General features: G+C 45.6%; 1 protein-coding gene across 1 annotated transcript in view; it reads right to left on the minus strand.

Moving 5' to 3' along the window:
* Positions 1 to 15104, minus strand: part of COL27A1 (collagen type XXVII alpha 1 chain) — a 123928-nt gene that overhangs the window by 71686 nt on the left and 37138 nt on the right. Inside the window, exons 12-18 of the mRNA XM_075171002.1 lie at positions 14665 to 14709; positions 6224 to 6277; positions 5442 to 5495; positions 5233 to 5286; positions 3298 to 3351; positions 2940 to 2993; positions 956 to 1000 (exon numbers count right to left, since the gene is read on the minus strand). Coding sequence (XP_075027103.1) covers positions 956 to 1000; positions 2940 to 2993; positions 3298 to 3351; positions 5233 to 5286; positions 5442 to 5495; positions 6224 to 6277; positions 14665 to 14709 — 360 coding nt within the window. The remainder of the gene's footprint in view (positions 1 to 955; positions 1001 to 2939; positions 2994 to 3297; positions 3352 to 5232; positions 5287 to 5441; positions 5496 to 6223; positions 6278 to 14664; positions 14710 to 15104) is intronic.

Raw genomic sequence — 15104 nt, forward strand, 5'->3', positions numbered from 1 at the left:
TTGTAGCAATGCCAGCAAGGACACCAGCAGCCTGAGCATTCAAAAATGGTACTTTCCTTGTGTTGGCAGGGACTCGGCCATATGAGCTTCTTACGGGCTCCATCCCTGGCATCCAGAGAGGATTTGGGAGTAGGATGGTCCCTACAGTGGGGGAAGCCAGGCTGACATTCACAGCTACAGCTCAGAAAAGCAGAAATAAACCTGCAGACCGAAAGGTTCATGTTGAGCCTTCCCTTTGGCTAGAAGAACACTTATGGTGCTGTCCCAGGCACTGGAGTAACAGGATTTATTATGTCGCTCCAGAAAGGAATAAAGGTGTCTACCAGAATAGTTGAGGAAATGCAAGATAAAGCATTTATTTTCTGATCCACCTAGAAGCTCCAGTACAGTTACCAATTTTCAAGATATTTTACTATCCTGCGATGACAATTATGTACATAAACATTAAAAAATCCTGAGCTGGCAAGCTCACAGATATGACAATATGTTTTTTACTTCTTCTGTGTTTCTGTGATACATCACTGTGTTCAGAGTGATGTAGAGGTCAAAAAGGACTCTGTTTCACTGTCGGGTCTTTCTTCTTGCTTTTCCCTCTACTCATTGAAAAATACTATAAATCGAGGAAGAAATATCAAGGCTGGTTACAGAGATGGTTTCCAGTCAACGTGCTTTATCTTGAGGATGAACTATTTAAACGTTAGAGGGTTTTTCAAGGTCTGAGACTTTAAGCAAGTTATAAAATTAGAGTCCCACTCAACACCCCGTGCAAGACACTGCCTTGACTTTCAGCCATCCGGGATCAAGCAATTGGACCAAGCCCTGGACAATACAATATTTCTTAGAAGGGCAGATCACTTTCCAAACCAGGAGATTTGAAGCTTTATGTTAATTTAACTACAATTCCGTTGCAAGGTCAACAGAGCTGTTAGTAACTGAGTAAATGACTGAAACCTACCTCTGGACCAGGGACTCCTGGTGGTCCTAAGGGTCCTTCATCTCCCTGAGATGAAAAGAAATAAAAATAAAAGGCAAAGTAGTGACAAAATTTGGACTCGCCACGCAGCAACGATGAAAGGTCTGCAGTATGAGCAGCAGTTAAACACAGGCTGTGTGCTCAGCTGTCGCATTTTAACAACCGAGTCCTTCTGAATCTTAGAGCAGGCAGCTCAGCATCTCTACGGTTTCCCATCTCCCTTCCCCATCTCAGGAAAAAAAACCTAAAGTCAAGTCCTGCCAGTAAAGGCCATCCAAAATTTGACCAAAGTCAACACCAGTTGATTGGGCCTATCATGGGCTGGGTTTGGCCCATAGGGTACCCTGGACATGCTCACATGACTCTGCTTCATTTGATTTGGCAGGGATTCGAATGCTGTAGAGCTCTCTGCTCTTTTTCTGTCTTTCTTTCTTTCTTTTTTTTTTTGCCCCACAAAAAGGGCGTTGCAAAATTTCCCACAGAACCACTTGGCAACCGTACGAAGGTTTCCCTTTTGCTTTCAAATGGGACTACACGTGCTGCAGGATGGAGCTATCTCAAAATCTCACACAGCAATTGGACTCGGTCCTCTCCCTTGGCTCTACACCAATTTCTAATGTGATAGGATCAGATCTACAGTTTCTAGGAGACCTTCAATTAAGCTTCACAAAAATTATCTCAAGTGTCTAAAACCAACTGCCAAGAGAGAAATTAAAAGCGCCCTTGGCAGCCACAGTTCTGGCTGTTCTCATTTAGGTGGTCAGCCGTGGTAATGAAGTGGCACGAGCTGGCGGGCTGAAGATGGGACTGGAAGTCAGGAACCCAGTTCAATGGGCTCAGACAAACCCCCCACAACATGCCACACTTCTAAAGAAGATGTAATCCACAGTCTTGACCTACTGCCTCGGGTAGCAGCAGCAGTAAAGGCACAGTGGTGTGGTCTGGTGCACATTCAAAGCCCTTCAGCGCATCTTATGTCAAAGTCCATGTCCGTGTCTTCAGTCTTACTTTTACACTCACTAACTAGAGTAAATTGAAGGCAGCTTGGTCATGCCTGCCTGAACCTGGAATGCAGGGCTTCGATTCCCTTTGTAAATTGCCTAGAATATTTTTTTTTCCTATTTTAGTGCAAGTAAATGAGCTAATTTGCATTAATCCCATTTAGAGAGCAAGCAAAAGAATTCCCAGAAAAAGTTAAGAATTATTAGTGCTATTAGACCGAGCTCCTGCCCATGCATGCACGGAGTATTATTTGCACAATGTCTCATGACTCTGGACAAACAGCTTACGCTGGCCTCAATGAGAAGAAACTACACTGGAGTCACTGGAGTCACAACAGGATAAACAGAGCGTACTCAGGCTTTCTCTGCTGGTGCTATAAAATATTTGCAGCTCCAGGACAATTAAATCAGTGACAATTGTCCCTTTTTAGTGACTGTGAGTGAAACGAAGCTTCAAGCTTTCACATGAAGTGATAAGTGAAGCAAGCTCCGAGATACTGGGGCGAATGAATCTTTGCAGAACAGAAATTTCAGTTTATCTGCTCTTTTTACATAAGGATATTGCCCTGTGTGAGAGAGTGGAGTCTGCAGGTCTCACAGGTGAAAGAAAACTTACTTAAAAGGAGCAGAAAGCAAAAGCCAGGTCAGGGCATGCCCGTGCAAGGGGATATGCAGGGAAACGGGCATTAACACCCATTCTGGGTGTGTGGGTTGTGGGGGAATAGACTTTAAAAGAAAATCCAATGCAGAGTTTAGGGTCAGCAAACGCCAGCAGCGACTGGAAGCAACTTAGTGGAAGCTCCTCTTCTGCAGGTCTCTGATCACTGAATATAAATAAGTATTTGCTTTCCGATTCAGAGGGACTGGAGGATTTCAAGTCGCAGGCACCATTTCAGCATGCATTAATCTTCAAAATTCAACATTATTCCTTAAATCCAATCTGCTTTTGGTCTGAGGACACTCACCTCTTGTCCAGGCAGTCCTCTCGGCCCAGGTAAACCTCGTGCTCCTGGCTTTCCCTGAGAAAGAGCCAAAGGAAAAGATACTCAGAAAATAGAAACATAAGCTCTGAAGAGCAATTAAAATGAGAAAGTCTCTTTCACAGCCACGGGATATCATCCAATGTCAATTTTGTTACAGAAAAAAATTGAAAAAAGAAAACCCTGCACTTGGAGGGACCTCAAGCCAAACAGACCAAGCTGAAACGCTGGCCAGGACAATCTTTAGGAATCTCCAGGGCTTTCTCTCTCTCCCCTTCTCACTACTTTGTTTTCCCTGGCTGCTTCCCACCCCACACAGAGCTTCAATCTCTGCTCCACTCACCTTCAGGCCTTCAGGACCATTTTCTCCTGGAGGGCCAATGTCACCTGGGAAGCCCTGAAGAAAATGAGAAATAGTCAGGGTGCATAGGTGGACTTTTGCAGCCAGCTTCAGAGGACAGCCTCTGTGAGAGTTTTAATTAAAGGCTAAGGGCCAAGACATTCGTTACGTGCTGGCAGTGTCCGTGTGTGGGCCACCGCGCGGCTCCTGGAGGGAATGAAACAAGACAATGGGAGCCGTGCTATCGGTTTGATTCAAGAGCAGCCTTTCCCAGCAGTTCCCTTTAGGTCCATCTTAGAAGATTTATTGCTGTGAGGGCCTCCCTGTCATCACACAGCTAAAAATGGCAATTTGGGTTTTAATTAATCTTTACGAGTCAGCACATAATCTCACTGCTCCGAGAAACGAACTGCACGCCTCAGCGACAAAGGGAAGCAGGCGAGGAATTAGGAAAGGTGCTGACATGCTCATTAGCTGCCGCCTTCAGCCAGGCAGCGACTCCTTTCCACCCACCAGCCCGTCACTGAGGAAACAAAGGAATCTGTGGTTATTTCCAATAGCAACAAAGAGGAACGATTGCTAAGTGGCAGCACTCGACCAAGAGCCCTTCCAGACCCAACAAAATACCAGAACACTGATGAAGGGAAAACAGACCATCAGTTGTGCTGGAAGTGGCTCTCTAGCATCTTACGGACGTTGTCTGGCTACTTATGGAGGAGAAAAATGACAATGTGCTGGGGGAAGCTGATCCTGCATTTAAGGTATCACTGTGACAATTTTTTTGGTAAGGGCAGTAAGGGTCTTTTTCTACTTGAAATGGTATTTTGTGGGGGAAAAACTGAATAAATCCTCCACGATATCTATAACAAAAAGTGGAACGAAAAACCAGGAAACCGTGAGGTGCAGAATGGGTCATGAACCCATCTTGATCCTCCCTACCTCATCACCACTCATGTACCATCACACCCAACACAGAAGTGAAGCCCTACACCGAAAAGAGGAGGGTAGGTGGAAGGTGAGATGCAAGATTCAAGAAATGAGTGTTCTGCCCCGCAAGAGCAGTTGAAGAACAACTTCAAGGGCCAGAGAACAACATGGTGAGTAGAAAGACCAGTGTCCACAGAGTCTGGCCAGTGGCTCGGAGACAGTCTGGGGCTCCTGCCAGGTTAGAGACAATCTTTGGGACTGACCTTTCTAAACAAAAACAGAACAAACTGTTACATATAGGACTTACACAGGAAGATTGGGAAGAAAAAGGCTTGGAATGGTAGTTGGAGATTGGGAAATCTGAGTGCAGGGTGGTCAGAGGATACAAGGTGGACAGTTTGTCCCATCTCCCACTTTGAACAAAAGTGGACCTCAATTCATTAAATAACAGTAAATCCTACAACACAGCAAAACTCTTTCTGCTTCAGCTTTTCTGGAGGCCTGGTGTGCCATTGTCCTAAAGCAATCCCTCTGCCCGTCGTTAGCAAAGGCTCTGACCCCAGAACACACCAGTTCGGGGTTGGTAAATGTGTCAGAGCTCAGGTGTCACGGTGAGCGGTAGCGGTGGCAGCCGTCCCCTCCCTCCGTCGGGCTGGGTGCCCACGTGGGAGGCAGCGTTCGGCTCCTGCTTTCCGTATGAATTAGCAACAGCTATATGCATATGCCTCCTAAACAAAACCCTATGTGGGCCTGTCTGTACACGGCTCGAGGGCTGAAAACCTCCAATGGGGAAAGGAGATCGCCATCTCTAAGGGTCTCTCAAACGCCACATGGGTGTTTATCAGAGAGCTGATTCTCAGTGGGGCGGCAAGCTGCAGACATCGAAGAACTACTGCTGCAGAGGCGAAACGAGACGGGAGAGAGGTGTTATCGTGTGGGTTTGCTGAAGAAAGGATGCTGCAGAAATTACCGAAGAAAGAAAAGATGCGAGAAGGAGGTGGTGGGACATACCTCAGGGCCGGGTGGTCCTGGAAACCCGACTGGACCTTTGTCACCGACTTTTCCCTGCAGAAATCAGAAAAACATGGAGAAAAGTGAGCTGGCTCCTTGCTGTTGGCTTTCCTGTTTAGAATAGCACACCCCTGCCAAGCTGTCTTTCCAGCTGGGCACTGAACCTTTAGAAAGGGAGATGAGGAAGCAGAGGACGCTTGGTTACTTACCAGGGGACCTGCTTTCCCTCGTGCCCCAGGGACCCCAGGCAAACCCTGGCTGCCCTGAGAGAGAGACACACATTTTTTTCAGAAAAACACAATGAAGCCTCAAAAAACACCAATTCCCCAGGCTCCAGCTTCAGTTTCTGCAGCAGAGAGACAAGCACTTTCTAAGGGCTAAACTCAGCCTGCAAGGAGCTGGGACAGTTGCACTAATGTCAGTGAGATGTTTCTGCTAAAGCCAGGGCTGAATTTAGCCCCGAAGAACACATAAGCTGTTGCAGTTAGTTGTGGCTCAGAGCCAGGTAGGCCCCAGAGCAGTGCTAAGTACAGCATTAGTCAGCTGAAGTCGGTGTCATATTGTAGTCACAGGGGAGAAGTCATTTGCTTAGAAGTTATGCACGGCGTTAAGTGCTTCGCTGGGTCAGGGTTTAAGTTGCTGCGCTGAGCAGACAAAATCTCCAAGTCTGCAGCCGCTGGACCACACACATTCACACCCATCCCCATCAATCCCATCCATCACTTCCAATTTCTGCATGAAGATACGGCCTTTTCATAGGAAGTCCCTAGTAGAACTCCTTTTGTTGTGAGTAACAACAAGATTCATATATTGACATGAATTTTAGAAAGGCACAGCGTGCCCCACATGAGAACTATCTGAGCAGGGGAACCCGTCAGCGGGATGCAGCTAGTTCCAGCTCCTCATGGCTGAAGATGAGCTGAGAAAGCTGGTGGCCACACATACTACTATGTAAGGGAAAAAAAATGATGGAGAAAAGAAAAACAATTACCTTGTCTCCTTGGAAGCCGATATCTCCTGGAACACCTGCTCCTCCCTGAACACCCTGGATACACATCACCAGAGAGTTAAAATAGGCAACAGCAACCGCCAAAACGCCCAGGTAGATGCTAGACGGTGCATTGTACAGCAAAAGTCTCATCACTAGCTCCATTCAAAACTGAGCCGCTGGCAAACTGTAGATCATATTAACTGTAACAACAATCCTGAACGAAGTATGTATTTCCCAACATTGATTCTAAAGTGAGAAATGAAACTGCAGGAGAGAGAGAAATATGAATTCCCAAGCATTGTGTTTCTATAGAAGCTGCAAGAAAAGAGACTTCGTTCCTCTGGCTAACAGCAACCGTGAAGGTGGTGAAGTGTTAAAATTCAGCTGAACAGAAGAGCTAGTTTAGTTTTCCATGAATGGACCTTTTCTCTCATAAGGCTCTATAGAAAAGAAAACAATACTCGGGGTTTCTGTGAGCGTATCCTAGCGCTGGCATCAAAGATCAATCCTCTTACATAAGAAAACAAGAGTAACTTCCAGTTATGCCTTAGTACCATCTCGCTGCCAATATCTAGGCTGAGATTCCCCGGGAGGGGTAGGCTGCTGTTCATTGGGATGGGGGTCCCTTCTTTGAGCACACCACCATTGACAGTATTTCCTAGCCAAGCTATCTTTCTTTCCCCTGTTTGGACCATCCTAAAGATTCTGTCTCCCTGGGTAGAAAATAAGTATCCCTGAAGGTTTTCTTGGGAGCCGTGGGCTTTCTTGCATTGCCTCTTAGCCCTGCTGTGAGCAGGTTGTTGGACCAGATGACCTCTTGATGTCCCTTCCAACCTCATTTCTTCAGTGATTTACTTAAACAAAGGATGAGTCAACGATGGGGCAGAGAAAGGAAAATTCTACTTGGGAAGCCAAAGAAGGAATGACTATAAAAACTTGGTACACTGACAAGACCCAACAGAAATAACTGTTAGAGGAACTCTGTCCCATGCACAGCACATGCCTCTAAACTTGGCTTCCTAGTAAGGGAACAAGCCATACAAGAGCAGAGAGCTATATGTTAAACATAGTCCACATGGAAGACATATGGACTCCTGCGACAGCCAAAGTCTACAAAGAGATGACAGAGGAAGTCTACTTCTACTCAAGCAAAAACCACCCACTTGTTATCAGAGAGTTGAAATAATTCCAACTACTTCAGTAACATGCAGGGGATAATGAAATTGTGAACGGTTAAGGCTTGAGTTGGGAAAGACTTTTTGGAGACAACTTTTTCAGAAGAAAAATAATTAAGAACTATGAAGATTCAATGATGGAAACATTTCACGGATTCATGCTAAATTTGCTTAAATGTTTTGGTAAATGTTCCCAGAACATTTCACTGAACCATCTTCAAAACAAATCTTTTATATAGCAAAACTGAAATGTTGCTCTTAAAAAAATTTAAATTAATTTTATTCGTTTGGTTTTTAACCTAAAATATTTTAATTTGAGTCAAATAACCAACATTTTGCTTCATCTAAACTATTTTCCATCTTTTTTTTTTTTTTTTTTGGCAATGCAAGCAAATGGAAACAATCAGCTATTTACACAGCTTCAGTTCGGATGAACCCCAAGAATTAGATACAATAGAGATGGCAAAAACACTACTGTATGACCCAGTTCATTTCCAGCCATTGCCAGATTTCTCTCATCTTCTGTGAATTTTCTACTTATTTTATCTAGTCAAAGGCTTAAAACACTGAAAGCTACTCTAATTCTGGCTCCTGCCAGAAGACAGCAGGAAAACAGTTTTTCTTGAAAGTGAGAGGTTTGCTCTGAAAACTCCTTGTGTTTATCACCTATGTTGAGGGTAAAAAAAAAAAGATTTTTCTTTTTATTAAGCAGTTTTCTACTCAGACAGTATAAGCGGCCATTGAAATACCATTTTGGAAGAAATACTTGGACATTAAGAAATGACTACTATAAGAAAAGAGTTTCCTGAGCATAGCAAAAGGCAGGAACAAACCTTTATCGCTGATCTTTAAGAAAAGTGGGATAATGACTGCATGACAGAGAAAAGAGTTTTCAAACAACTCTGAGAAATGGGCATTAGAGAGGGTAAGAAGGAAGCAGGAAAGACAAAACACATCTCTTCTCTGTAGCTGGGCTCCACGCAAGATGTTCACATGCTATGGCAATAGCACAGCAAAATGTCACGGCACGAACGATCCATCTGCAATGGCCATTAATACCTTAAACCAAAACTGAGGACTAGGGCACCCCCTCTCACCTGCCTTGAGCACAGTAAATCTGAAACTGTGACTCGGGGTGTGTGTCCTTAACGTGAGGGAAAAAATAAGGAGGAAAGAGGTCAGGCATGTTTAATATTAAAAAAAGCGATGCTGAGATGATGAAAAGGGGCTGCAAAGACTTTGCTCATGGGGAGGAGGAGGAATGTACAATCTGAAATTACAAACAGGCTCTGCACGTGGGATATTGCCTATGTTTCATGTTTCACCTATAAAAAGACATGCAGCCTCAGAGACCCTGAGGCCCTTCTTAACGTCACACCGCACAGAATGGGGGTTACGAGGGAAGTGACAGATTTGCAAGTGTGAGGCGTGTTTGCTGTCTGTAGGACACAGAGGAGGTCGCTGTGCAAAAAACCTCATTTTGCTCTCGATTGGACTTTCTCCAATCTTTTTCCAAGACTTTCTGCTTGACAATATAAGGGGAGCTAACACTGCAAAACTACTAGCGGTATTTTACTGAGCTGTCCCCTTCCCAAGTTACAGATGTCCTGATTCCTAAAACTCCTTTACATGAACAAGTAGCTAGGATTTCCTCCACTACTTCTACCTTTCCTCTGTACTCATCACATCACGTGGTCTTCTCAAGACCACTCTTTATTTCAGGGTTATACAGTAATTCCACTTCTCCCTATAAGAGCAGATGCATCTCTCTCAACATATAAATGGAAACAGAAGGATGACCCATTTTGCAGGAAAACCGAAGCTGTAAAAAACATCCTTAATATCTGTGGTACCAACCTTTTTTGGGGGATGCAGAAGGGGTTGGCTAGCATTGCTGTGCTCTGTACTTGCCTGTCTAGCTGCTAGAATCAAAGATGTGATTTCTGCAGGAGGAGTGGGATGTTGCCCCTTATTATAGGTCATGCCCGGCCTCCACCATGTGATGCATGCATTTGGGATTAATGAGCTGCACCTTGTAGAATATTGAACAAGGCAACTGTCCTGGTTTCGGCTGGGATAGAGTTAAATTTCTTCCTAGTGCTGTGTTTTGGATTTAGTATGAGAAGAATGTTGGTAACACACTGATGTTTTCAGTTGTTGCTAAGTACCCTGCTAGTCAAGGACATTCAGCTCAAGAAAAAACAAAACAAAACAAAACAAAACAAAACAAGCCTTGGGAGGGAGCACAGCCAGGACAGCTAACCCAGCTGGCCAACAGGGTATTCCATACCATGTGACGTCATGCTCAGTATATGAATGGCAGGCATGATCCAGGAAGTACCAATCGCTACTTGGTTATCGGTCAGTGTGGGTGGTGAGCAATTGTATCGTGCATCACTCATTTTGTATATTTTATCATTATCATTATTATTTTCCCCTTTCTGTTCTATTAAACTGTCTTTATCTCAACCCACGAGTTTTTCTCACTCTTACCCTTCTGATTCTCTCCCTGTCCCACTGCGGGTTGGGGGGGAGAGAGCGAGCGGCTGCGTGGTATTTGGCTGCCTGCCAGGTTAAACCACGACAGCAACATAGGAAACAAACTCCAAAAAACAGTGAAAAACACCTTCTCATGGAAGGGGAAAACCCTCTCAGCATTGAAGCAGGTTCCTACTCTTGTCATGGCGAAGGGGAATGGTAGCAGTGTTTCTGACGAATGCGGCATTGCAGCGAGGACCTTCTCCCAGCTGGATCGAGGTGGCAGCCTCAGTTACACGCCTGCTGCCCGCAGGCACCATCCAGCCACCCTGTCGTCACGCTTAGGTTTTACCAGCGTCTGATCTGACTGCTGTTGAGCGAAAGGAGTTTTCCTCAGCTACAAAAAAACAAACCTGTACAAGGCCACGTGCTTGGACGTGACCAAGTCAGATGGGTTTAACAGGAGATTGCAGACATCTAATTAAACCTTCATCAACACATCCTCAGAAACGCACTATGAACTGCAGCCTGGAGCTGATGGGGCAGGCCAGGCGTGAGCGGTGTGGGCTGTGCTCCCGGTACCCTGTGACACCGGCACCTATGGCTGCTCCTGCAGCCCCGCGGGGTCCCGGGGGAGTAACGCAGGGCACAGCACAGGCAGCTCCATGAGGACGTGCAGAAGAGGCCAAGTTCTGTAGAACGACGATGGGAGGAAAAAGACCGTCCCTTGCCAGGGGGGGGCATGGGACACTCTCGAAACCCCTATTCCCCCTCAAACCTAGGCTAGTCCATGAGTGGAAGCAGATGGAAGGTGTGAGGCCCCCAAAGCTGCTCTCATCTGCTGTGAATTACTAATTATGGAAGGTTACTGATTACTGTCAGCATGGAGCAGTGACGTTTGCTGCTCTCGGCCGCTGCTGACCCAGCATTTCAGATGCTGCCAAATGTCTAGGGCTTTTCTTTTTTTTCCCTTTTTTTTTTTTTTTTAATATGAAGTTTAACTCTATGTTTACCAGCTTTCTGAAAACCGTGGTGGAGGAGAAGAGGGGAGAGCCAGTACACTTATCTCCCTCCCCTCTGGCCATGTAATGAGAGACTACTGCACTTCTCCTGCAATAATCCCTCACATCCCTTTGGGAAAAGCCTCCATTTCTAAATGGGTTTATTAGAAACTGCTTTCCAGACAATCCACCCGACATCTTCATACAAGATCCAGCCTTTGGTAGGCTGGGACTCTCTGGTGTAAGGTCTTGATTTGCTGCTGGAATGGGCATGTTTAGTAAGGCTGACAGCGACTGTTGGCTGAGCCTGGGCATCGTCTGTGCTTGCTAGTACCTGGATTCATTCATCTTGCATGTTGAACACGCTTAGCATACGGCTTAGGTCTTTCCGAGATGGACTAGTCATTTGAGGCACCCACTTACAGTCTCAGGAAAGATGCTGGGACAGTTGGCAGATGGCAGCTCAACCCCTATGGAAAATCATGCGTCTTCAACTGATTTCTGAACCCTGTTCACAAGCTGGGGTGTAAACAGGACTCCCGGACTCTAACACAGCTTTCTGCTCTATGGGCTGTGCGTCGGCTCTGCACGGTATGGTACCAGCCCTTCCTTCTCCTGCAGCATTCAGGTGAACGCACTGCAGGAAAGCAGCACCAGCTTGGAAGTCTGAAATAATTTGCTCTTCAAAGGGAACTCAGGGACCTCATACGCCCATAGAGCGGTACGGTGGGATGGGTGCGCTTGGGCCACACCAATGTGCAGGGAAAAGGTTGCTGCACGGTGGCTGGACTGTCATCCCCAACCAGTTAGCTAAGTTCACCCTTGTAATTGCATCTTCAACATCCAGCAGAGAGGGGAACTCTGTTACTTGGGAGGTGACCAAGCTATGAAGAAGGATCTCTACAGAGGCAGACTGCATACAACTGCGGTCTGGAAATGTTTCAAGAATGGCAAGAGGCAAACTTTCAGACCAACAGACACAGAGACTAAATACAAGATTCAGGGAGGTTGCTTATGTTTCGGGTCACAGCAGTAAGACAGTTTTGTCTGAAGAAGACGATGAAGGGTTATAATGAAGTCAAAATCTGATGGACAGAAAAAGAATAGTAAGCAACCAGAGAAAGCCTTTAAATAAGATGTCACAGCCTAAAAATAGCAATAGCAGCAGAAACTAACAGTGACACGACTGGTGAGAGATTACAGAAGGGAGCCTCCAACACAAGTCAATCCCTCTGCTCTAGGCAGGGTCCCTCCTGTGACCCAAGCCCAACTGGGCACTAAGGGAACACAGGGATCCTGCCTCTACTTTCCTTAAGTCAGATATTTCTGAGATCAGCTTCAATTAAAAAGCATGTGGCAAAACCAAGGGGGGCAAAGAAAGATCTGTGATGCAGCTTCTTAATAAAGGCTGAAATAGAAAACATTTTCACTGAAATGAGGCAAGCAGCAAGAGGAAAGATGATCCAGGCAAGGAGAGGGTCCAAGAGGCCAGGGCATATTTCCCACCTCTAGCAACCTCCTCCTCCGTCACTCAGAAGTCCTCACATAACATGAAGGGCATAAATGTCCCTTCCTTCTACCACATGTGCATTTAGACCACAAGCTTTTTGGACGCAGAGTTTTTCCCTTGCTACAAACTGAGCAAAAGCAGCAAGACCAGATAGCACTTAAATTTCTTAGTGGTACCAGAGCATAAAAAATTAAAACACGAACGTAAACAAGCTGTAAGAAAGGATGAGTGGTTTTGCTCATGATGCCCAAATCAGAGTGAGAGAAAACAAAAAGGCTTAAAGGTGCCATTCACTAAAGAAACATGGGAGAAAATAATGCACAGCCTTTTGATCAGTTGGAGAAGGGATGTATTATGAACTGGGCTAACTAGCTGAACAGCAAGACCAAAAAATCAGAAAACCAAATAACTGAAAAAAACCACAAAGCTATTTCAGGCCAAATCCTCCCCCACATGTAAGGAGAGCTGATGAACTTTGTCTATACTCATATAAACAGGTGCAGCAAACTCGGGTGCTTTGGCTAACAACCGCAACGCCAGAGCTGCGTGCCTTCACCTGAGCAGATGAGAATTGTGGCCATCAACGTCCAAGTAGGTCTGATTTTCCTTTACCTGGTATTTCCCAGCCCTTTGGCTGTTGGACTGCTGGAAAGGATATGTATAAGCTGTTTGGAAGCTCCCTCTGACTCTGAAATCATCGTTGGTCTGGTCTGAGTGTTTGATAGCACCCAGGATATTCGAACTAAATCAACTCATTAAGGACAGAGGAGGCTTGAGCAGGAGGGACGGTTTGTCAGTCTTGGATTAGGAAAGGGCTGTAATGAAAGCCAGGATGGAAGTCTGTCCTGTCCAAGGAAAATGCCGTGGGAGAGGCAGCTAGGCAGGGAGAGAAAAGGTTTCCTGCACCTCAAGAGAAAGGCTGCAAGACTGAGCATGGGATTATTGGGGGAGGATGGATAATTCTGCACTGGGGAGTATTGTAAGGATGACTCTAGGGAGAGCTGCAAGCATTTGGTTACTGTGATAGCAGTGGCTGGAGAAATACTGGGGGTAAACAGAGCAGACTGCGTAAAGTGATGGAGACTATAATGTCCAGGAAGGTTAATTTTGCTAAACAATGATTTAAATGTTAGTGATTCTTAAGATATTCAACCATTTCTCCCAAGGAGCAGACAGAAGAGTCTGTGGGTTCTGGGAATTGGTGTTGAGTCAAGAAACCAGCTACAATTTCTTAAGCTTGTCCTAAAGAAAAAGTCCTTCTCTTGCCCTGTTCTTCCTCTCTACAAAAGTGAAAAGGCAGTACAGGAGAGAAATGGAAACTGCAGACACAGGAGCCCTGGCAAAGAGCTGCTAAAATATAAGGAGAGTGGAATCAACTGGCTTGACACTACTTCCCCCATGTGCAGTTTTGGGCTGCTAAATCACTCTCTAAAAGCAAACACCTAACAAGAGAAAAAAACATCAGACAGGAGGAGGAGAACACACTTAACGGTCATTTTCCATTGCCCTCCTGAGCAATCAGAGCCAACAATAAATGATTGCACCTCCCACTCTTTCAGACTAAATAAATCCTACAGTTGAATATCTGTAGGAGGATGGTTCTCATGGCAGTGAGACATTTACACACGCAGCTTCATGCTGATTTAGCTCAAGCTGCGTGTTTTTGTGCCAGCAGCACTAAATCATTGCAATCAATGCCCCTCTCCTTTTTCCTTTTTCTAAAGTGATTTAAATCAGTTTGGCATAAAGCAATTTCCTCTCGGCAGGAAGCTGAACCGAGGTGAGCCTCTCCGACCAGGAGCAGAGGTACCTAACACAGAGCAGTTTTTCCTGGGGATCCAGCTGGTTTGCTTGATCCAGTGAGCTGTGCTGCTTTGTCACATCACGTGTTTCCCCCAAATGCATTAATACAAATCCACTGTCAGTGTTAAGTCTTCATCCTCCTCCCCATCCCATCAGGTAACCAATATAAAAACATAAAAGCCCAGTGAAACACCAAATAATCTTATAGTTACCGACATCATCAGTGGGAAACAGAAGCTCCAAAGAGGATCTGAGCATAATTGATCTACACTAGAGCTCTATGGAAAAGGGGATGGGGCAGATATCATAAAAAAGAAAAATCAAAACTGGAGTGTCAAGAAAGGAGGGAGGATGGGAGCAAAGAGACAGCCAGAGTGGAACCAGTACCATGGTGCAGAATAAGAAAGAGAAGCTAGAAAGGGGTTTTCACATGCAAAATTAAAACACAGTGCAATAAGGGAGTATTCAGATCACCTTATCACCTTTCAGTCCATGTTCTCCAGGGTTTCCCATCAGTCCCTGAAACAAAAGAAAGTCCAGGGTGAGACTGAGCCACTGCGAAGACTTGCTCAGGTCTATGACATTGATGTACTTGATGGGGCTGGTGGCTCAGACCCACAGTATTGGCCCGGTGCAGCCCCAAGTTCAAATGCCAGGCTGCTCCCAAAGCGTGCTCCATCACACATTTGTTAAACACCCTTCGTGGGCTGGAGGTGCACAGGGAAAACGCCCCTGGGATCCTCCAGTGACTTACACCTACTGCAGACCCCCAGTGGGATGTTGTGTTCAACAGTCCTGTGCCTGGGTCAATGGACAACCCCATCCTTTCTCTCAAGACCATCACTGTCACCCACGGGAGGAATAGAATAATCTTCAGCCCTGCCATGGAACAACAAGAGCTCACACAGCTCAGT

Source organism: Calonectris borealis, chromosome 21 (genome assembly GCF_964195595.1).
Source record: "Calonectris borealis chromosome 21, bCalBor7.hap1.2, whole genome shotgun sequence".
Taxonomy (NCBI): Eukaryota; Metazoa; Chordata; class Aves; order Procellariiformes; family Procellariidae; genus Calonectris; species Calonectris borealis.